Here is a 24,168-nt window from a genome sequence, read left to right on the forward strand (position 1 = left end):
TCAGTCCTTTCCTTAAAAAAAACATCACTTTAACAAAAATCATTGCTCTTCCTTGGGTTCAGGTTGGAGTGAGTTGGGGTGGGAGCCAGGATGGTCAGAAAACAAACCACACGTATTGCTGCTTCTGGAAGCTTTGTTCTTTAATGAGCCACGGAGTGATCTGCTCATCAAGCTGCTCTTGTGTAGCCATACAGTGCATATTTTGAGTGACACAAACTCTACTTTATACACATGATGTCCCCCTCCCTCCCACCAAAAGAAGATGAAAAAAAAAAAACAAAAAGGAAATCACAAAGTGCCTGTTGATTGCATCAGGAATGTAATCAGTTCTGTGGGTGAGACAAATCATTCTTCGTATAGTATTATTCTGTTAAACAGTAAAATGATATTATATTTCACAGGATATGTCCTTTTACAATACATAGTCTTTTATAAATTTACACTCAGCATACTTATAAATTACTTTCAATCCATTAAAATAATATAATACTAATCTGTAGTCCACACCTTTCCCTTAGTAAATACAATTACTTGTTCAAAAGGTGCAAACTTTTATATGACCTAACAGGGCTGATAAATAGGCATTAAGTATGGATGGAGAGCAAGGTGACAGACCCCTTGGTGGGGCTTTTGAAAACAGTTTCAACCAAGAGACCAACAAGACCTAAAAGATCCACCTCCACAATCATTGTTTTGCCCTTTACCACCAAATCAAATGTGGGAGTGGTTCCAGAGCAAAGTGGTTAACAGTATTTTAGGGGCACAGAAAGACAGAGGACTCCCACAAATACGAAGGAATTTTACTACAAGGCTAGCGTGGTTTTGGGGGACAGTGCCAATTGTCACAAAATTATGGGTAGACAAACACATCTGTCAACACAGAATGATGTTGTCCAGCTCCCCACCAAGGGGGAGAAAATAGGGAGAGAGAAGGATGAGCAAAGCTGTCTGGACTTTGTTTCTTCTTAAAACTCTGAGCTTTAAACACATCCTGAGAACACTTTCTTCTCTCTGGTTCACCAAAGTGCTTGTGAAAGGTACACATTCATTATAGTTAAAAAAACCACGGCCCACAGGCACTAAAGTGGGCCTGCAGAACCTTGCTGGACCTCCTTTTTTCAGCATGCTTCTGGAACCCTCTGTCTTTGACAGTGAAAACAACCCTATTGTTGTTGTGATGGAAGACAGAAGTCTCCACTAACCCCCCAGCAAGGTAAGAGCTGTAGCTGGTTTTCAAAGCATGAGAAGGTGGGGCTCTTGTATCCCACCCCCTAACCTCAGGTCCCTCTACCTCTGCAAGGCTCATACTGAGCTGTATCTCCTTTGTCTTTCAGAAGCCGAGTGGCAAAATAATTAAAATGGCAGGAAGTATAAAGCGCATTACAAACTCAGCACTTCACCTTCCTAAATCCTTCCTGTATTTGCTTCGCTTTGTGATACACAGTGCACACTTCTCTGTTTCCATTACGTTTTCCATGGTAAGGGATACGTCGGCTTTAATTGGGAGAATTAAAAATCCAGGCTGTGTTTGGGGCTGGGAACGTGTGATAAGAAGAGAATGCTCTGCATTTTAGAGTATGGGCTTCAAATGAGGGGCTGCCCCACTGCTGCCATGCAGGGATTTCCTTTGAGGCATTTGAGATCAAAGAAAATGAGCAGAGAGGCAATAGGAAACACAAATTTGACATATACTAAGGTTAAATATCTCAATCATAAGTGATTGTAATACAGCAGCGGTCCCCAACTTTTTTGGCACCAGGGACTGGTTTCGTAGGAGACAATTTTTCCACGGACAGGGGGCGGGGGGGAGGGGGAATGGTTCAGGCGGTGATGCGAGCGATGGGGAGCGATGGGGAGCGGCAGACGAAGCTTCGCTCGCTCACCCCGCCGCTCACCTCCTGCTGCGCAGCCCGGTTCCTAACAGGCTGTGAGACCGGTACAGTCCGCAGCCCAGGGATTGGGCACCCCTGGTAATACAGCATCGCCTTGTGGTAACATAACTTTAACCACGGAGAGGACCAGTTAACATCAGAGGGAAGGAGATACAGCGCTTGGTTCTGACAGTTTTTTAGAGTTATGGCTTCATCTCCTTCCCAGTCCAACAATGCCTGTTATGTTAGGAGAACAACGGCTTGCTTTCCTTCAAAGGAAGGGTCCCACGTTTGCTCTCCATTCTTATAATTGCATGGATCTCCCTTCCCCCACCCTCCATTCTGGCAGCTTGTTAAATGACTAGAAATCCACAAATCTAGCAACTGAAAAACAAATATTTATTTAATTTTATCCAATTTCAGGTTTTAGGTCCCTGAGAAAAATTATAAAGTCTCTTAACATCCATCGCCTGGTTTCTATAAAGTGACCTATATGAGTAGTTTTTTAACTGCCAAAAACTTACTTTTTGCAAAACAACAGCAACAAAACAAAAACTCCACAAAGATTCAGAGGGGAGGCCACGTGCCAAGATGTGTTTCCCAGGCCATTTCTGTGGGCCAAAGAAAACTATTCAACAGGGCTAATCTCTTTTTTTGGTATGGTATTTAACCAACGTTCTGGAGCAAGTGGAGCGTAGTAGTTAGTGCCAGCTGAAAACCACCCTCCCAAGAATAATGGGACTGACTGTGCCTGGCACGGGGACTGGGGCACCCACGCTGACACACCATGCTGAGGGGTTGGGTTTTCCTCTAGGAGACTCTCAAATTCAGATTTTTAAAGGCTTTACCTTTGTTACTCCTCAGGACAGCATGAACAAGGTGGCAGATGTTTGCAGGATATAAAATCTAACATTTACTTATTAACCATCATCATTCTGGAGATTTAGAAAGATTCCTTTCCCGAGGTCATTTCTGAACCCAAACCAGAGAGAGGTAAGCCTCCTCCTACCTGTAGCTGCCACTCAGAATGATGTTCCATGTCTGGCCTCTGGGGCTCAACAATAACCAAGGAGGCAGTGGCATGAGGTTCAGTGTTGTGTAACAGGAGAGACTCTGCCTTAACGAAAGTCTTAATATTTCTATAACTTCACATCAAATAAGTATGAAAAGGAAGAATAACCAAAATTCAGGTTACAGATGGTAAAGGCTCTTTTTTTTAGAACAGTGCATGTGGTAGTTAGACAAGATGCATTTAGTAACTTTAAAAAAACATTTTCACATACTTATCTCAAGAAAGGGTATCATGTTTCATTTTCCATATATTATAAATAGGCAAAAACAGATTTCTAATCCCACAAATGCTAAGAAGCTTAAAATGCTTTCATAACTCAGGTATATGGAGACACCCAGTGGTGAGAAAAATGGTCTGACTTTTCCCTCAACCCAGGGATGAGTGGCTCTCACCATCACGTCCAATGGCCCCTAATCTGTGGGAAGAAATTCCATGGGAAGCAAGGTAGCATAAGGTTAAAAAGAAATATGCATACTATACATATATATATTTACAGTAAACTTCAGTAACCAGAATATTAACAAAAATAGCTTCAAGTAGTCCTTGATTTTTTTTTTTTCATCTATTTAATACTGATGGTCTGAGGAAAAGAAGATAAAAGTTAGATGGGTCATATTAAAAACTTTTCTCTTTTTTTTTTTGGCAGCTTTCTGTAACACTTATTCATGCAGTGCTGTGTGTGAATGTTTGGGGAGAAGTGATTAAATGGTCACATTATTTGTCTGAGCTCGTGGTGGAAAGCCACCAGCAGATAAATAGGTTCATATACGATCTTCAGTTTAATCTATACGAAGAGAAAAGCCTGGATGGATTAGCATGAAACCCTCATGTTTAGGGTTCACCATGTCTCTGGGACATTTAAAAAATATTAGAGGAACCTGATCCTAGAATCAGGGGCTATAAGAACAGTATAGCTACTGAAATTTCGGGCCATGCAATATATTTGGCAGGAACTAACCAGGAGTTAAACCAGCATTGATTATTACGACATCAAACATCATCAAAAGCAAAACATGTATTCTCCTCTTCACTGTGTAACCACAGATGTCTGAGACATGCTCTGATGGCTTAATGGAGACAACTGCTTTTTCACTTTCCCCAGAATATAACATGGAGTGTTTTTCAAAAATCTTAAAATAGAGGGCTTAGGCTTTTTGTTTATAAATCCTTGGAAAAAAATTATATTCTACCCCAGTTCCTAACTATCCCAAAATAAACCCAAAGGATTTCACTTTCATGGTTAAGAAAGATTTATATGTTTTCTTCAAATGTCAGAAATCAGTGGGTCCCTCCAGCCCACAATGTCCCCCCAGTTCCACACTCACCTCTGGGAAGGGAAAAGAGGAGGGAGGAGAGGCAACTACAAAGACCTCCACAACTGACCCAAATCCCCAGGCCCTGGTTGCTTTGTTTAGTCAAATCTCTAGTCAAATACAGCAGCCAAGGCACAACTGGCACCATCCCTAGCAGGCTTCAAAGAGGCCTTTCCGCTTCGGCAGGAGGACCAGGAATTCAGCACACAAGGTCTTGGTTGTATGCTTGGGCGAGAGGCAGGACCACAATTAGGATGAATATTGTGGACCAGGTGATGAGGCCCCAAAGATGAGATGTAGCCATGAAGGGACAACACATCTGCCAGTTCAGACCATAAACTCATTATTTCCAAAGAGAGCTAGCTGTTGGGTAGAGCTGCAGTCTGGGTCCACAGTTTTCCTGCGGCCAGACACAACTGTCCCCTCTGGGGTCTCTTTGGTTTTCTGAGGTGAGTTTTTCACATTCTTTAATTTTTGTTTGCCCTTTTCAGGGTTGAAGGTTCCTCTGCTGATGAATTGAGGCTTGTCTTCTAGGGACTTGGTCTGGCCCAATGGCCCTTCCACTCCCAGGGCCTCGCCAGCTGAGGAAGCTCGGTAGAATGGAGATTTGGAATAAATTTGAAATCGTCTTCTGGTCCCATGAGAAGATGCAGTGCTAGATGAACATAAAGAAGAGACTGAAGAGTCCACTGAATCCAGTGAGTCTTGCTGCTTTTTTAGCTGCTTCCGCAACTTGCCTGAAGGTTCAGACTTGCCAGCTGCCTTCAGGGAGATAAGGGCTAAGCTTCTCTCTAATGCAAGAAAGAGACCAAAGCTGTAAATGACAGTTCCCTCTGGGACAAATCACCATGTGATGAAGAGGTGTCGCTGTTCACATGGAAAGTGGGCGGCTAAGATCTGGGGGGCCCAGGTTGGCCTACTTTGTGAACAGACACGACTCGAGAAGAGCTCACCACACATTTCTACACCACCCATATCGTTTCAGAATCAACCCCAAGGAAGTCTGCAGCTGGACTATGGCATCAGAAGAGGTCTACAACCGTCCCTATCATTTAAAAAACTGCCAGGATATGTAGTCAATTCCACATGTCACTGAAACACGCCAGGCAGTTAAAGACCTTGTTTGCTACAGTCCCATCTCACAGCAGGGCTCAGCTCCTGCTACCCACCCTTAGAAAATGGATCATGGGTCAGTAAGACACAGAAGCTGTGACTGTTGCCTTTTCTCTGTGGTAAATATAGAGAAAACATTAAATTGCAAAAGTAATGCCTTACATTGAAGGCTTGGTCTGATGAACAATTTATATAGAAGTTTCACAAAATCGGTATATTTCAACTCTTTAGGACTTTGTCACCTTTTCATGTAAACTCAAGGCCTTCTTTAAAGGGACTTTGTCTTCACTTGGGAATCCTTATTCCTTCTTTGCAAAACAAATCTGGAGTCTTTGGTCTAACATGTTCATTTACCTGATTTCTCAGCGATGGCACCTTCAGACTCGATATTCAAATTTTCAGAGCTATCCGCAGTCCCTATGGAGGCCTCAGACTCAAGGGTTTCATCATCAGAGGCACGGGGTTCCAGTACAAGCATCTCAAAAGTTAGCTCTTCCCTGTAAGATACAATCAAGAAACGCATTATCATTTGATAAGAAACGGAAGGAAGACAACAGGAAAAAAGACCTTCCATGAAAATCAGGAATTGAGGTAGCAAAAACAGCCACGTTTCTTACTGTTCCCTTCCAGGGTGGTGATAAGGACCTGAAAGCACAGTCACAGTGAAGGCTAAAGACAGCAAAGGCTGGGACCTATAACAGGGCTAAGCGTGAGGTAGAGAAAGATGCTGAAGCTACGAGACCTTCTGGTAAAATGAACTCTGGGCTGGTAATCAGGAGATGATTCTAAACTCACTCTAAACTCATTCATAATATATCAGGAAAGTACTTTCCTCTCTCTGGACCTCAACTTTCTCATCCACAAAACAAAGAGATTAAACTAGATAGTCTCTAGGATTCCTTCCAGCGCTTAAACTATTTTCTACAAAATTTTATTCACTGGTTACAGACTATATCCTCTACCTTGACCAAGGAGAGACCTCTAGATCTCCTAGATGAAGTAAAACACTGATTGACCTTTTCTGTCCTTTGAAGCCTTTGCCATCTCCACTTAAGAGTATTCTCTACTCCTCCTCATCAATCACCCACCTACCTCTCAGTCATGCCCCTTCATTCCCTGAAGTTTTTGGTACTTGGCTCCTAATCTCGCTTTCTCACTACTGCCTGACACCACCCTGATCTATTTCAATCCACATCTTTGTGAAAGCTCACATTAATACCCTAAAACCAAGTTCCTTTACGTCTGCAACTCCTAACAACCTCTCCTCCACTTTATATAGGCAATTTTCTCCAATGGGCAGATCCTAGAGTTTGTCAATCCAATTCTCCACTCTGTCCACAATCTCCTTATCCTTCCAACTGTAACTCCGTTTTTCATCAAGTCTCCTCCCTTTCAGAGCCCTCGTAGCTTCTCTTCCACTCTACCTAGCTTTAAATTATTCATCCTTTAATACCTCCAACATCTAGCTTGAGATTCATGGACAATCTTTTCAAGGACCGTCTCACCAGCAACTCATTGCTGCATTTACACCTGCCATAAGCAGTGTGCATTCACACCTCTAAGACTAGGCTCATACGTTTTCCTTTCTCTGGAAAGACTTTTCACCTTCCTAGCAAATTCCTATTCACCCTTCAATACTTCCAATGCCATTTTCATCAAAGCTGAATTAGGTCCTCTTTTCAGATCATTTTTATATCAAATAGCTAGCCCCTGGTCAAAGTAGACCACTTTTGCCTTACCATGTTCAGCACACCTGAGCCCTAGCTGCCTTTTTTAGCTTGCCCAAATTCGAGATTCAATCCTGACAGGCAAAAAGTACTTTAACAGACTCATAACCTCTCATGAATCAAGCTCTCAGACCTAGGATTCTGGGATCCTGGGAACTCAGGAACAAAAATCCCCTTAAAACATAGGAGTCATCAATGTCAACCAAAACCACTACACAGTACCTTCAGGGAGAACCATGGGATGTTCACATTATCCCCAAGATGTAGTGTTACCCACTCCTGCTCCAGTGATGGTAGAGGTCACAGAGCAGCTTATTTGTCGCCTAAATTGCAACCAATTTCCTTACCCAGTGTCCCAGCACCCACTGGAGTTGCTGCCTTACCCTGACCAGCCAGTTGCTGGCCCCATGGCTATACTGATCGTCAGATAATAACCTTCCTTTATGGAGTTCTGAATAATCTTAGCCTGGGAATCCTTATTCCTCCTTTTTAAGACAAATCTGTTTACCAAGGCTGGTGACCTGTTAGGGATCTTGGCTAAGACTGACACACCCTATCCCTGTCAGCATCTCCAGAATCATCACTGTAGCAGCTTCAGTTTGGTCTCCCAGCTCACAGAGCATCCTTCCTTGAGGGGACAACTTTCACACTGCTACCTGAGTACAGGCAACATGTCTTTGTCATCTCCACATCCCCTGTATCACCTAAGCTAGTGCTTGACTCACAATAAGGAAGAATAAAAAAAGGACAGAAGGAAGGAAATGAAAACAGATACCTAGTTGCTCCCTTTCCCCCTGGAAACTCACTTTTCTTTCTGCAGGTTCTCAATCTGCTCAGTCAGGACTCTCTCCTCCTGCTGCATAGCTGCTTGCTGCTGTTCTGTGATGTCAGCCTCCAGTGCTGCCTCACTAGTCAAGGTCTCTTCTGGGACATCAGACATGGAGGGCAACCGAACTACAACAGGAGAGGATGGGCATGGATAGTTCCCTCGACGAAGACGCCCCTTCCCCTGCAAAGAAAAATATATGTTAAAAGGTAAATTGAGTGACTGATCAGTTTTACTTGGCCCAGTTAGGATAACAAGTGTACTACTTCCATCACACCTGGTGAATGGTAAGAATAAGCAGAAACATTCTGTGAGACCTAAGATATTTAGTGAGATACCATCCATCGAACACATTTAGGTTAAGCATTTTCTTGCAAGAGCACTGGAAAATGGGTACGTTGGTGGGTGGGAGTGTAAGAACACACTGTGTACTGAGACAAGATTCTTCTTTTAATCTAAGCTGCATCCCCTCCAAACTAAATATCTACACATGGCTATTTAAATTAATTAATTAAAATAAAATGGGGGGTAAGGGGGGGAGGGATAAATTGGGAGATTAGGATTGACATGTATACACTACTATAGATAAAATAGATAACTAATAAGGACCTCCTGTATAGCACAGGGAACTCTACTCAATACTCTGTAATGGCCTGCATGGGAAAAGAATCTAAAAAAGTGGATATATGTATATGTATAACTGATTTACTTTGCTGTACACCTGAAACTAACACAACATGGTAAATCAACTATACTCCAATAAAATTTTTTTAAAAATTAAATAGAAGTAAAAATTTAGTTGTGCATTCACACTAGCCAGATTTCAAAAGCTCAACAGCCACAGGTGGCTAGTGACTACCATATTGAACAGGGCAGATGTAGAACATTTCCATCATCGAAGAAAGTTCTGATGGACAACACTGCTCTATAACTTTAACCTTGGAATATACAATCTCTCTAGGAAGACTACAGAAACAGGTCCTAAAACTCAGTTTTATTTTTTTTAAAAAGTCATTTATATATTACAGGGTGTTAGTGAGAGATATTCTCTAAGAACAACTCAAGAAACTTCTTTCTTGAGATCAGAGGGGGAAAAAAACTCATTGTTTTAATTGGTTACCTTGCACAGAACTTTTGCTTCTGATAATGGCAGACTAGGTATTTAAAATTAAACCTCCTGCTGAGAAAAACTGGACCAAACATAAAAAACCCAACATATTCTTGAAGGCACCAGAGAGCTAACAAGGTAGACCAAGGAGAGGCTAGCCCAGCATTCAGGGCTAATTTAAATTTAAGAAGAGGTGGATGAGAGTCTGAGCAGAGCTTTTGACAGACTACAGCAGGAGTCAGCAAATTATGGCCCCTGAGCCAAATCTGTCCTTGTGCCTGATTTTGTAAATAAAGCTTTACTGAAATGCCTTCATGCTCATTAATTCATGCACTGTCTATGGCTCTTCTGCCGAATAATGGTAGCACTGATGGTTGCAAGAGATTGTATGGTCCACAACGCCTCAAGTATTTACTCTCTGGTCCTTTACAGAAAAAGTTTGCCAACCCCTGGGGTAAAGAATAATAGTCCAGACCCAGGCAAGGGTGTGGGCTGCAGTCTGGTTTGAGTGTGGGCTCCATCCCCATCCATGCCTGATGCTGGGACCCCTAAGGTTCGCATCCTAGATATAAGTGTAAATTGAAATTATTACGGTCCTTGAAGATACTGCAGCCTAGCTTCAACTCATTTGAATGGTTCAGAAAACTGTAATCCCTAAAATTGGATTAAAGTAACCCCAGTTTGCTAGTGCCCTAGGACCTGGCAGAAGAAATGAAAACACTATCTGGAGGAAAGTAACATCATCTCAGGTTTCAAAATATTTTAAAAATAATTTTTAAAAATACTATGTCTCACACACAATAAAAGGCAACCAAGCACAAAAGGAGACAAGACAATGTAAATGAAAACCAGTAAAAACAACAGAAACCTTCAATGACACCAGATATTGTTGCTCTCAGAACAGACTTAAAATAACCATGCTGAAAGAGATAGAAAGACACAGTTGAATTAGTGGACCAGAAGTTAGGTCAGAAGAAAATACAAAGAATCAAGCAGAGAAAACAAAACAAAACAAAAAATTTTCTAGAAAAATTCAGAAAAGTTGATAGGAGAACACAATAAAAAGATCTACTATATATAAAAAGATTACCAGGAGAGAAGAGAGATCCTGTAGAAGAAATAACAAAAAGATAATGGCAGAACATTTTTCAAAACTAATTAAAGATGTCAACCTACTGACTAAAGAAAGCCTTTGACCTCTAGGAAAGATAATTAAAAAAGAAGTCCATACCTAGAGACAGCTGCTAAAAATTAAAGGCAAGATAAAATCTTAAAAGCAGTCAAAAAAAAAAAAAAAGTACCTGCAACAAAGAAGCAACTATTTGATTCAAAGCTTACTTTTCAACAGAAACAATGTACGTCAGAAAACAATAAATGGTATTTTCAAGAGATGAAAGGAAAAAGTAACTGCCAATCTAGAATTCTATACATCACAAAAACAAACTTCAAGAATGAAGTTGAAATAAAGACATTTTCAGACATACTAAGACAGGAAATCTGTCACCAGCAGATCTGCACTAAAGGAAGGGCAGACAGAAAATGACCCAAGAAGAAAAGTCAGGGAGGAAGAAATGAAGAGCAATGAAAACGGTAAATATGTAAGTCTAAAAGAATTTGCATAAAACATAAGAATAATGTGTTGAATTTAAAATACACAGGTAATTAAAAACATAACAACAACATCAACTACATCATATAATAGCTAAAGCATATTAAAGTCCTTGCATTATCTGGGAAAAAAATAAAAGTACCAATTAACAGACTTTGATAAACCACAAATTTATGTTGTAATCTTTAGGTTGACTACTAAAAGAAGAGTAAAAAAGTACAAAACTTCAAAACTAACAAAGGAAAAAAATGGAATAATAGAAAGTAGCCAAAAGAAAAAGGCAAGAATGAACCAAAAAAAGCAAGAAAGAAAAGAAACATATGTCAGGTAAGAAAAATTAAAAGCACAAAATAAAATAGTAGATTTAAATCCAAATATATCAGTGATTACATTAAATTAAGTAGATTAAATGCTCTAGTTAAAATCTGAAGATTATCAGACTGTATTAAAAAAAAGAAAACCCAACTATATTAAGTTTACAAAGCATGCATATAAAACATTCAGAATTCAGAAAGGCTGAAAGTAAAAAGATTGGCATAAAAGACTTACCATGTCAGCACAGAGAAAACAAGTGTGTACACACCAATCAGTAAAGTCATAGAACTGAACAACTTAATAAACATAAGTGATATAATAGACATACATAGAATTCATGATCTAACTACAGAATACTCATTATTTTAAAGCACATACAGCAAGACAATACATTTCCAAGGGTTCAAATAGTTTATCTGACCTTTAAATTAATTTAAAATAAGTTTTCTGATAGTGCAGTTACAAAGAGAAAACTAAAAATCCCTATGTATGCAGAATTTAAGAAATAGACTTCTATGAATAAAGAAGATATGGTACATATATGAAATAATGACATTTGCAGCAACATGGATGGACCTAGAGATTATCATACTAAGTGAAGTAAGTCAGAAAGAGAAAGACAAATACCATATGATATCACTTATATGTGGAATCTAAAATATGACACAAATGAACTTATCTATGAAACAGAAACAGACTCACAGACATAGAGAACAGACTTGTGGTTGCCAAGGGGAGGGGGCATGGGGGAGGGATGGATTGGGAGTTTTGGATTAGCAGATGCTAACTATCAATATTATATATAGAATGGATAAACAACAAGGTCCTACTGTATAGCACAGGGAACTATATTCAATATCCTGTGATAAACCATAATGGAAAAGAATATGAAAAGAATGTATATATATGTATAAATGAGTCACTTTGCTGTACAGCAGAAATTAACACACTGTAAATCAAATATACTTGAATAAAATAAAAACAAGAAGAAAGAAGACTTCTAAAACACCCGTAGCCCAGCCAAAGAAGAAATCACAATGAAAATTTTAAAATTCTTTGAACTAAACAGTAATATCAAAATCTATGGGATATAGTTTAACTCTGCCTATATTAAAGTTATAGCCTTATATATATATATATATTAGAAAAAAAGAAAGGTTAAAAATTAAAGAGATAATAAGTATCTATTTCAGGAAACTAGATAAAGAACAACAAAATAAACCCAAGGAGAAAAAAGAAAATAAACAGTAAATAAACATTAAAAAAAAGAGGACCAAAGCCAAAATGTAGCTCTTCGAAAAGACTAATAAAAGATTTTAAACTCTGGCAAAATTGGTAAGAGAAAAAGAATTTACGAATAACCAAAGGCGGGAATGAAAAGGGGACATCACTAAAAATCTAGTAGACATGAAAAGGATAAGAGGCTACTATGAACAACTTTATGTCAATAAATCTGAAATTTTATACAAAGTGGAGAAATTTCTACAAAAATCCAAGTAATTAATACTGTCAAAAAATAAAAAATGTGATTAATCTTATAAACTGAATCTATAAATAAAACCTTTACAGAGAGAAAACTGGAAGCCTACATGGTTTCACTAGTAAACAAGATGAAATAACACACAAATTCTTCCACAGAATTAAAAATAAGGGCTACTCTCCAACTCATTCTTAGAGGTCAGCATAAGCTTGATACCAAAACATAAGGACATTAAAAGGAAAGTCTATTATAGGACAATTTTAGTCATAAACTGGGGTGTAAAAATTCTAAACAACATACTATAAATCAAATCAAGCAATATATAAGGAGAATATTACATCATGACTAAGTTGGATTTATTGCACTAGTATAATGATTTAACATTCAGAAATTCACTCGTAAAATATCATAACAATAAAATTTAAAAGTCTCATGCACACCTCAATACATGCAGTAAAGGCATTTCATAAAATTCAATATTAAATCACAATTACAACTCTTAGAAAACCAGGAATAGAAGGGAACATATTTAATCTCATCAAGCATCTATAAAAATTCTATAGCAAACATCATACTTAGTGGTAAAAGGCTGAAAGCTTTCCCTTTGAGACTGGGAACATGCCAAGAATGATCCCTATCACCACTTCCTTTCAACATAGCATTGAAGGTTCTAGCTAGCGTAAGAAAAAGAAATAAAAGACAGAAGGATTATGAAAGAACAAATGAAACTATCATTATTCATGAACAATATGACTGTAGAGGTAGGAAATCCAAAGGAATGCACAGAAAAATTGTTAGAATAAGTGGAAAAATACCAAAATCAATTGTATTTTTATTTAACAAGCAACAAACAGAATATAAAAATTTTAAAATAACATTTATAATTGTATTAAAATTATTAAAATCCTAGTAACAATTCAAATAATTCAAAAGATGTGTAAGATATCTATGTACAAAACTATAAAACAATTTTGAGAGGAATTAATGATCTACATGAATGGAGAGATATATCATGTTCACGGATGGGAACAATCAATATTGTAAAAATATCAATTCTCCCTAAAGTGATCCCTAAATTCAATGCAATCTCAATAAAAATCCCAAGACAATTTTTGTGAAGCTGATTCTATAATTTATATGGCAATACTGTATACAGAGCCAAGAATAGTCAAAACACTATTGAAGAAGGAGGTAGGATGACTTGTTCTAGCAGATATTTTTAGAAAGCTATAGTAATTAAAACAGTGGTGCTGGTACAAAGATAGTCAAAATAGAGAGCCTAGAAAGAGAGCCACACATATATAGACTCTTGATTTATCACAAACGGGGAACTTCAGAGCAGTATGGAAAGGATGCTTTTTTAAATAAACAGTGCTGGAAAAACTGGATATCCATGTGGAAACATAAAGACCACTCCCTACACTATACCACATACAAAAATTGTTTCCAGGTGGATTATATATCTAAATATGAAAGGCAAAACAATAAAGCTTTTAGAAGATAATAAAGATTATCTTCATAACTTCAGGTAGTAAAAAACTTCTTAAACATGACCCTAAAAGTACTAGTCTAAAGGAAAAGACTGGTAAGTTAGCCTACATTACAATTAAGAACATCCTGTTCATCAAGACACCTTTAAGACTGGAAGAAGAAAGCTGCAACAGAAGTAACCAATAAAGGGTATGTATCCAGAATTCATAAAGAACTCCTACAGATGAGAGAAAGACAGACAACCCAATTAGATAAATGGGCAAGAGTTCTGAACAGGTCCTTCACAAAAGAGCATATCCAAACTGCCAACATACTTATGAAAAGGTGCTTAAGCACATTAGAGTCACAACACAGAAATTTAAAATAAGACCCCAAAGATACATCCACTAAAATGGTTAAAATTAAGGAATCTAGCAATATAAGTGCTGGGGAGGAAGTGGAGCAATTGGGAACTCTCATACACTGCTAGTAAAGTACAACCATTTTGGAAAAAAAGTTTGGTATTATGTACTCAGGTTGAAGATATATATATCCTGTGACTCAGTAATTCCACTCCTATATAACCCCCACAAAAATACATCCATGTGTCCATCCAAACTACATGTATCAGAATGTTCATAGCAGCATTATTCATAACTCCCCAAACACAAGCCAAATGTCCATCAATGCTAGAATGCATAAACTGTGGTATACATATACACTGGAATACTATATAGTAACATATATGAGCTACAATGAAACACAATAATATGGATAAGCCTTACACACATAAGGTTGAGTGAAATAAGTCAGATATAAAATAATACCTATTATATGATTCCATTTATATAAAGCTCAAAAACAGACAAAACTATAGTGCTCAGGGATACATACTTTAGTGGGAAACCAAGAAAGAAAACAGAGTAAGTGATTAACATAAAACTCAAGTTATTGCTTACCTTTGGGGGAGAGAAAGGACTGCAATTGGAAAGAGAAAGAGAAGAGCTTCTGGGGGTGCTGGCAATGTTCTATTTCTTGACCTGAGGTTGGTATGTGGATGTTTACTTCATAATTCATTAAGATGCAGATGTATGTTTCTGTGCTTTTTTTTTAATGTGTTGTATTTCTCAACAAGTTAAGAGCTCCTCTTCAAAGTTAACTATTAATGCAAATATACTACTATCTTTTGAATAGAATGGGACAATAAACTGACAGATTTCTGAGTTGATTTTGGGAAGAAGAAAGGAAGACATGCTGTCTCAGAAACCGAAACTGCTGAGCTAGCCCAAATGGTAAGGTGAAAGTAGAAGGTACTTCTAAGGGCATTCAGACTGACTCTTCCAAGCTCATGCCCTCTAAAACATGCAACAGGATGAATAGTAAGAGGGTGACAAGACTGCTATTCCACTTTTAGTTCTGAGAGCAAGAAGTAAAGAATATGTTAAGAAAAAGGCCCTCAAAACAAACTGTCAGTCTGCAAATTTAATAGAGGATGACTACGGAAAAGATAGCATTGTGGGATGGATGCAGAGAACAGGGTTTGGAGTTGGTATCAACACAGTGTTAAAGTCCATTATGACTGGTCAGAATTACATTATAAATTCCAAGGCAGCTTCTCATTACATATCATTTTGACTATTTTAATGAAGCCAAATGAACAACTAAAACTTAATGTGATATAAAAGCCTCAGGGAGCTGGAAAAATCTGAGCTTACTCCTAGTATTCACTTCCCAGTATTCAATAGAAGAGCTGCCTTTGTTCGGCATTCATACCATCACCTGGCCACCTAAAGTACTTCACTACGGGTTAGCTAAGAATTACTTAACAGAGCTGAAGAAAATCAAACTCCACAGGTCTGATCTCTCTTAAGATAGCATTAAACAAAGATTAAGGAAAAGCTGGAACCCCTACAGCCCAGAGTTCTCTTACAAGGTCAGAGAAAGTAAATTTTAAAATTAATTACATAGAGCTTTTAGAAACATGGGAAAATGTTAATACTGTGTTAAAAACTGGACATAAACTGGTACATCATCGGTTCTTTTAAAATCTGCAGGGCTTCCCTGGTGGCGCAGTGGTTGAGAGTCTGCCTGCCAATGCAGGGGACACGGGTTCGAGCCGTGGGCCGGGAGGATCCCACATGCCGCGGAGCAACTGGGCCCGTGAGCCACAATTACTGAGCCTGTGCGTCTGGAGCCTGTGCTCTGCAGCAGGGGAGGCTGCGATAGTGAGAGGCCCGCGCACCGCGATGAGGAGTGGCCCCCGCTTGCCACAACTAGAGAAAGCCCTCGCACAGAAACGAAGACCCAACACAGCCATAAATAAATAAGTTAATTAATTAAAAAAAAATAAAATCTGCAAATATATCAAGGTATTTCCTGAGTGGAATAATATCCTTTATTCTCCATACTTTTCCATAGTAAGCATAATTTAGTTTTTTTAAATGGGATTTCTTTTTTTATAGCAACATTCACTATATATTCTCTTTCAGTGGTTTTATCCATAATTGTTTTTCTACCATCACTGCAAAAGTCAACAGAGTGAAAAAGGCAAATATTTTCTTCACATTATGATAAAAATATTTGACCTTGTGGACTTCCTGGAAAGAGTTAGCAGTTAACACTTTGAGAAGTGGTTTGTAGTATCCTTCGTTCATTTTCCACTAGGTCTTTCTCCTATTTATTTGTAGGGGCTTCTCCTCATTAACCAGGGAAAATCAGACTTTGTGATATGAGTTGTAAATATTTTCTTACCATGTATCATTTCCCTTTTGCCTTGCTTATGGTCATATTTGTCATGCATTAATACTTGATAACTATGCCAATGAACCTATCAACTTTTCTTTTAATGGTTTTATATAATAGAAAAACCTCCCCTACTCCAAGATCACAGTATATTTTTCTATCATAATAGGGATTTTATTGGTTTTGATTGATCACATAGTTTATGAACAATGTGTACCCAATTGTTAATGTAAGTACTGAAAAACCTATAAAGCCATATTGTAATCCTTTTCTGAACAGTTATGCCAGTGACTTTCCAGCTTAAACTCGAGACAAATTATTCCTAAAATCGAGATTTCAACTACAATTATTTTCAAATGTCGGTGAGTGTTAGGTCTAAAGTCCCACTTATCCACGATTTAATATCATACACAATATTCAAATTTCCAACCTCTCATTAACAAAGTTACTAGGAAAAGCTGGATTACCACTACCAAAGACATCACAGATAACACAGTTACGACAGAGAGCCAATCAAGGAGCAATTTAAGACATTACTATGCTTTTGAGGAGTTAACTATTTTCACTTTGTAAAGAAAAATAAACTAGCACTGATTTCACCCTTTCAAAATGGGAGAAGGTGGAATTCCCTTCTTCTTAAAAAACATATTTGTAACTGAACTCATAGAAACAGAGAGTAGATCGGTGGTTGCCAGGGGCTGGGGTGTGGGGGAAATGGGTGATAGTGGTCAAACGGTACAAATTTCCAGTCACAAGATGAATAAATTCTGGGGATGTAATGTACAGCATACTGACTGTAGTTAACAATACTGTATTATATGCTTAAAAGTTGCTAAGAGAGTAGATCTTAAATGTTGTTACCACCAAAAAAAAAAAAGAGAAATAAGTAACTAGATGAAGTAATGGATGTGTTAACTAACCTTACTGTGGTAATCATTTCATTATATATACATATATATATATATATAAAATCATCACATTGTACACCTTAAATTTACACAATGTTATATGTCAACTATATCTCAATGTATATAATCTCAATATATATACTAGGAGGAAAAGAAAAAACCAAAACACATGTTTTTAGAGCTCTAAAAAAGTCACATTTAAAAAACTGATTAAAAAAATTCTACTGGATTGTACAAGAAGTACAATACAGGGCCCACTGACTTGATAAATTATATATTAACTTAATCACACTTGGCTTCAGTTTCTCTGTTATCTTAAGGTGTTTTTAGTTTCTTTGTTAGCTACTTCAGTCTGTTTTCCTTTTGCTCCCCTTTCCCCTTTTGTTCCTATTTTTTTTCCCTAAAGATTTATCCTTTTCTGCCTCCTGTTATGTATTGGCTTCAATTTTTGTAGAAAAGGTGTATCTGATAACCTTCTTCATCTCCTCTTGGGCTCTTCCATAATTGCCCTTTCAGCTGAAGTAAACTTCTTCTTGGATGTTTTGGCAATATGAAGGTGAAGAGGTGGAATGCTTTTGTGCCTGCAGGATACAGGGCAGTAAACAGCTCTGCAAAGCTAGGTTGCCTGAGCTGTAAGACATCCCTCCGTATCTGCAGGTTCTGCATTCTTGGATTCAACCAACTGCAGAATGAAAATATTTGAAAAAAATTTCCCTAAAATTTCAAAAAACAAAACTTGAATTTGCCACCATGCACTAACAACTATTTACATAGTATTTACATTGAATTAGGTATGGTAAGTAATCTAGGAATGATTTAAAGTAGGCAGGACACCTATCCTTCTCAAACTATTCCCAAAAACTGAAGAGGAAGAAATGCTTCTGAACTCTTTCTATGAGGTCAGCATCACCCTGATGTCAAAACCAAAGACACCACAAAAAAAGATAATTACAGGCCAATGTCACTGATGAACACAGACATAAAAGTCCTTAACAAAACGCTAGCAAACCAAATTCAACAATACATTATAAGGATCATACCATGATCAAGTAGGATTTATCCCAGGGATGCAAGGATGGTTCAATACCCACAAATCAATCAATGTGATTACACCACATTAACAAACTGAAGAATAAAAATTATGATCATCTCAACAGATGCAGAAAAAGCTTTGACAGAATTCAACATCCATTTATGATAAAAACTCTCAACAAAGTGGGTATAGAGAGAACAAACCTCAACATAATAAAGGCCATATATGACAAACCTAACATCACACTCAATGGTGAAAAGCTGAAAGCATTTCCTCTAAGATCAGAAACAAGACAAATATGCCCACTCTCATCACTTTTACTTAACATAGTATTGGAAGTCCTAGCCACAGTAATCAGACAAGAAAAATAAAAGGAATACAAATTGCAAAGGAGGAAGTAAAACTGTCACTGTTTGCAGATGACATGATACCATACATATAAAAAAATCCTAAAGATACCACTCAAAAAATATGAGAATAAATTAATTGACTAAAGTTTCAGGATACAAAATTAATATACAGAAATCTGATGCGTTTCTATACACTAACAATGAACTATCAGAAAGAGGAAATAAGAAAACAATTCCATTTACAACTGCATCAAAAAGAAGAAAATACCTAGGAATAAATCTAACCAAGGAGATAAAAGACCTGTACTTGGAAAACTAAAAGACACCAATGAAAGAAACTGAAGATGACACAAACAAATGGAAAGATATACCATGCTCATGGATTGGAAGAATTAATACTGTTAAAATCACAAATACTACCCAAGGCAATCTACAGATTAAATGTAATCCCTATCAAAACACCAATGGCATTTTTCACAGAACCAGAACAAATAATTCCAAAATGTGTATGGAAACACAGAAGACTCCAAATAGCCAAACCAATCTTGAGAAAGAACAAAACTAGAGGTATCAGAACTCCCTGATTTCAAAATATACTGCAAAGCTACAGTAATCAAAACAGTATGGTACTGGAACAAAAACAGACACATAGATCACTGGAACAGAAACCAGAGTGTCCAGAAATAAACCCATGCTTATATGGTTAATTAATCTACAACAAAGGAGGCAAAAATATACAAGGGGAAAAGACAGCTTCTTCAACAAATGGTGTTGGGACAACTGAACAGCTACATGCAAAAGAATCAAACTGGGTTACTTTCTCATACCGTATACAAAAATAAACACAAAATGCATTAAAGACTTAAATGTAAGACCTGAAACCATAAAACTCCTAGAAGAAAACACAGGCAGTATGCTCTTTGACATTGGTGTTAGCAATATTTTTTTAGATATGTCTCCTTAGTCAAGTGAAAAAAAAGCAAAAATAACAAATGGGACTACATCAAACTAAAAAGCTTCTGCACAGTGAAGGAAGTTATAAACAAAATGTAAAGGCAGCCTACTGAAGAGGAAAAGATATTTGCAAATGATATATCTAACAAGGGGTTAATATCCAAAAATATCCAAAGAACTCATACAACTCAACTTCAAAATGACAAAAAACCTAATTAAAAAATGAGCAGAGCACCTCAATAGACATTTTTCCAAAGACAAGATACAGATGGCCAACAGACACATGAAAAGATGTTCAACATCACTATCATCAAGGAAATGCAAATCAAAACCACAATGAGATATCAACTCACACCTGTCAGAATGGCTATTATCAAAAAGATAGCATGTAAGTGTTGATGAGGATGTGGAGAAAAGGGAACCCTTGTGCACTGTTGGTGGGAATGTAAATTGGTACATGGAAGATTTCATGAAGGATCCTCAAAAAATTAAAAATAGAACTACCATATGATCTAGCAATTCCACTCCTGGATATTTATCCAGATAAAACAAAAACACTAATTTGAAAAGATATATACACCTCTATGTTCACTGCAGCATTATTTACAATAGCCCACATATGAAAGCAACCTAAGTATCGATAGATGAATGGATAAAGAAAATGAAGTACAAATATGTATGCGTATACACACATACACACAGACACAATGGAATATTACTCAATCATAAAAAAGAATGAAATCCTGTCATTAGCAACAACATGGATGGACCTAGATTATGCTATGTGAAATAAGTCAAACACAGAAAGACAAGTAATGCATGATTTCGCTTATATGTGGAATCTAAAAAAACAAACATAACAAAACAGAAAGTGATTAACAGATGCAAAGAACTGGTGGTTGCCAAAGAGGAAGGGGGTAGGGGGATGAGCTAAATAGGTGAGGGAGATTAAAAGGTACAAACTTCCAGTTATAAAGTAAATAAGTCATGTGGATGTAATGTACAGCATAGGGAACATAGTCAATAATATTGTAATAACTTTCTATGGTGACAGATGGTAACTAGACTTATCGTGGTGATCATTTTGTAATGTATAAAAATATCAAATCAGTATACTGTACACTTGAATATTGTAAATCAATTATACTTCAAATAAAAAATAAAGTATAGGGCTTCCCTGGTGGCACAGTGGTTGAGAATCTGCCTGCCAATGCAGGGGACACGGGTTCGAGCCCTGGTCTGGGAAGATCCCACATGCCGCGGAGCAACTAGGCCCGTGAGCCACAATTACTGAGCCTGCGCGTCTGGAGCCTGTGCTCCGCAACAAGAGAGGCCGCGATAATGAGAGGCCCGCGCACCGCGATGAAGAGTGGCCCCCACTTGCCACAACTAGAGAAAGCCCTCGCACAGAAATGAAGACCCAACACAGCCATAAATAAATTAATTAAAAAAAAAAGTATAATGGGAGGATGTGTGTAGGTTATATGCAAATACTATGCCATTTTTTTTTAAACAGGAACTTTATTTGTTTGTTTATTTTTGCCTGCGTTGGGTCTTCATTGCTGCGTGGGCTTTCTCTAGTTGCCACAAGCGGGGGCTACTCTTCGTTGTGGTGCACAGGCTTCTCATTGCAGTGGCTTCTCTTGTTGCAGAGCACAGGCTCTAGGCATGCGGGCTTCAGTAGTTGTGGCACACGGGCTCAGTAGCTGTGGCTCATGGGCGCTAGAGCTCAGGCTCAGTAGTTGTGGTGCATGGGCTTAGTTGCTCCGCGGCATGTGGGATCTTCCCGGACCAGGGCTCGAACCCGTGTCCCCTGCACTGGCAGGCCGATTCTTAACCACTGGGCCACCAGGGAAGCCCTATGCCATTTTACATAATGAACTTGAGCATCCTAGAAATTTGGTATCTGTGGGGGTGGGGGTTCTGAAACTCCTATCACAGTATTCCCTGTGGATACTGAGAGATGACTATACTCCTAGCACTTTTATTAAATTTTTAGTCTTTGATTTATTTAGATCAACATTTTTCTTGTTTTTTCTCCACATGACTATCCTTTTTTCCTTCACCATTTATTGAATAGTATACCTCTGAAATGCCACTCACTTTAATGTTTATGATCCTTTCTTTTTCTTTTTTAAGGATTTTCTTAGTTTTCCTGCTTCCTTATTTTCTTATTATGAATTTTAGTAGCATCTTGTCAAGGTCCCCCCAAATATTCTTTTGTTGTTTTTATTGACATCACATCTGTAGGTAAAATGTTACAAAACTCTTTCCTTGTCTATGAGAATTTGATCTTTGGTCCATGTTCTAGCTCAGCACCCTGGAAACCTGATAAAGGTAGCATGTAAATGATGTTACTAGATAACACTGCTTCTGGCAAAAATTACCCTGATTGGCATCTGAAGAAGGAATGATAAATTATAAATATCTGGCTGGAACCTATATATTTAGACTCTTTGAGTGTGGAATCTGCTGTAATTAGACATATCCCTTGCAGGGACCCTGGAAACTACGTCTAGAATTTTATGAGAGATACTGACTCCTGCGGAGGCATGAAACTTCTAAGGCAGAACAGATCTGCAACCACTAAATGTGGACCTCTTTTTCCTTGCACTTGAGCTGTGACTTGGGAGACTAAAGATATAACCAACACCCTGATGGTGGCGTGGCAGCATGGCTTGCTACGACGACTCTGGCATAAAAGGAAGACCTATGTTGTCTGCTGGCATGCTGTGCTTCCTGTCCCATATTCTTCTATGTGATTCTGATGCCAAGTGTAGCTCACGGTAGTCTTATGCGTCTGAAAGTTTAGGTGAGTCTCAACAGATCCTCTCTCCATCCTGTTGGGTGTTAGAACAATAAATGAATAGATGAATTTAGGAAGAACTAACATTTTTATATATTCAGTCTTCCTTTCCAAATGCATTTATTTGTTCAAATCTTCTTTTGTAATTCTTGGGGTTTAAGACTCTCTCTGTATAAATCTTCCACATTTCTTGTTCTACATTTCTTCATTAAGTATATTCTTTGGTATTTTATGTTGCTGTTTTGAGTGCATGTGTGTGCTAAGAAAAATGGGCATTTTTCCTCCATTATATCATCCAACGGGTAGTATATATCAAAGTTATCAATTGTACTCAGATACCCTATAATTTTAATTACTTTTTGGTTGATTTTCTTGAGTTTTGCATATATACAATCATAATGAAAAGTGATAATTTTACCTCTTCTTCTAAGTTTTATACCTCTGATTCCTTTTTATTACCTAATTGCATTAGATAGTACCTCCAGATCCAGGTCAAATAACAGTGAGGATAATGGACATTCTTGCCTTTTCCCAGTTTTAATTAGAAAGCTTCCAATGTTTCTCCATTAAGCAAGATACTGGTTTGGGGGATAAAATAGATATATTTTATCATGCTAAGGAATTATAGATATATCCCTATTTTAATAAGAATTAAAAAAAATACCTGTATAATTATATCAAATGCCTCTTAAATATCTATGAGGATTATATGATTTTTTTCCTACAGATCAATTAACATGGTAAATTATGCTAACTGAATCATTCTTGCATTCCTGGGTTAAATCACACTTAGTCAAAGTTTATATTTATGGGCCACTGAGCTAATGCTTGCTAATATTTTAACTTGGGATTTTGGGATTAATATTCACAGATGAGGCAGTTCTGAATTTATATATCAAGTGTTTTATTGATATACACATATGTATATATATATGTATGTAAATATATACATATCTCAGTGTATCAAGTCCTTTTCTATGGCTTTACAAGTATAAACTCATTTAATCCTGTGAGTCTGGTACTATTAACTCCAGTTTATACATGAGAAAACTGAGGCATGGAGATTAAATGACCTGCCCATGTCACAATAGCTGGTAATCTGGTGCTGGGATTTAAACACAAAAGTTTAGTCCAGAGCCCATCCTGTACTCTGCTGCCTTTAATACTTTTGTGTAAAATTTTTGTTAGTTTTACTTTTTTGGGTGGGGTGTTAAATAGTACCAATGTTACACTCTTTTCATAAAAAAAGACCTTTTCCCTCTCAGCTCTGAAACAGAATAAATTGTATTGTTATGTTTTTAAAGGGTTGGTAAAATTCCTGTGAAACTTTATGTCCAGTGTTTTTAAAAGAGGAAACTCTTAGACAACCTTTGATGGCCTCTCAAGGCCTAAAAAGATCAAATCCAAACTACTAATCCTGGAATTTAAGAACCCAAAAACTTATTTGCTATTTCATTATATCTTATCACTC

The 24,168-nt window shown here is 37.5% G+C and overlaps 1 protein-coding gene across 13 annotated transcripts in view; it reads right to left on the minus strand.

The window, feature by feature from the left end:
* Positions 1–122: 122 nt before the first annotated feature.
* The window catches only part of MYO9A (myosin IXA), a 277,041-nt gene continuing 252,995 nt past the window's right edge, over positions 123–24,168 (minus strand). For all 13 annotated transcript variants that reach the window (XM_082383557.1, XM_082383556.1, XM_082383560.1 and 10 more), the window contains 3 exons: positions 7,903–8,105; positions 5,724–5,866; positions 123–5,047 (listed from right to left, as the gene is read on the minus strand). In XM_082383557.1, coding sequence (XP_082239683.1) covers positions 4,584–5,047; positions 5,724–5,866; positions 7,903–8,105 — 810 coding nt within the window. In that variant the 3' untranslated portion in view covers positions 123–4,583. The remainder of the gene's footprint in view (positions 5,048–5,723; positions 5,867–7,902; positions 8,106–24,168) is intronic.

Source organism: Balaenoptera borealis, assembly GCF_965194805.1.
Source record: "Balaenoptera borealis genome assembly, chromosome: 3".
Classification (NCBI taxonomy): Eukaryota; Metazoa; Chordata; class Mammalia; order Artiodactyla; family Balaenopteridae; genus Balaenoptera; species Balaenoptera borealis.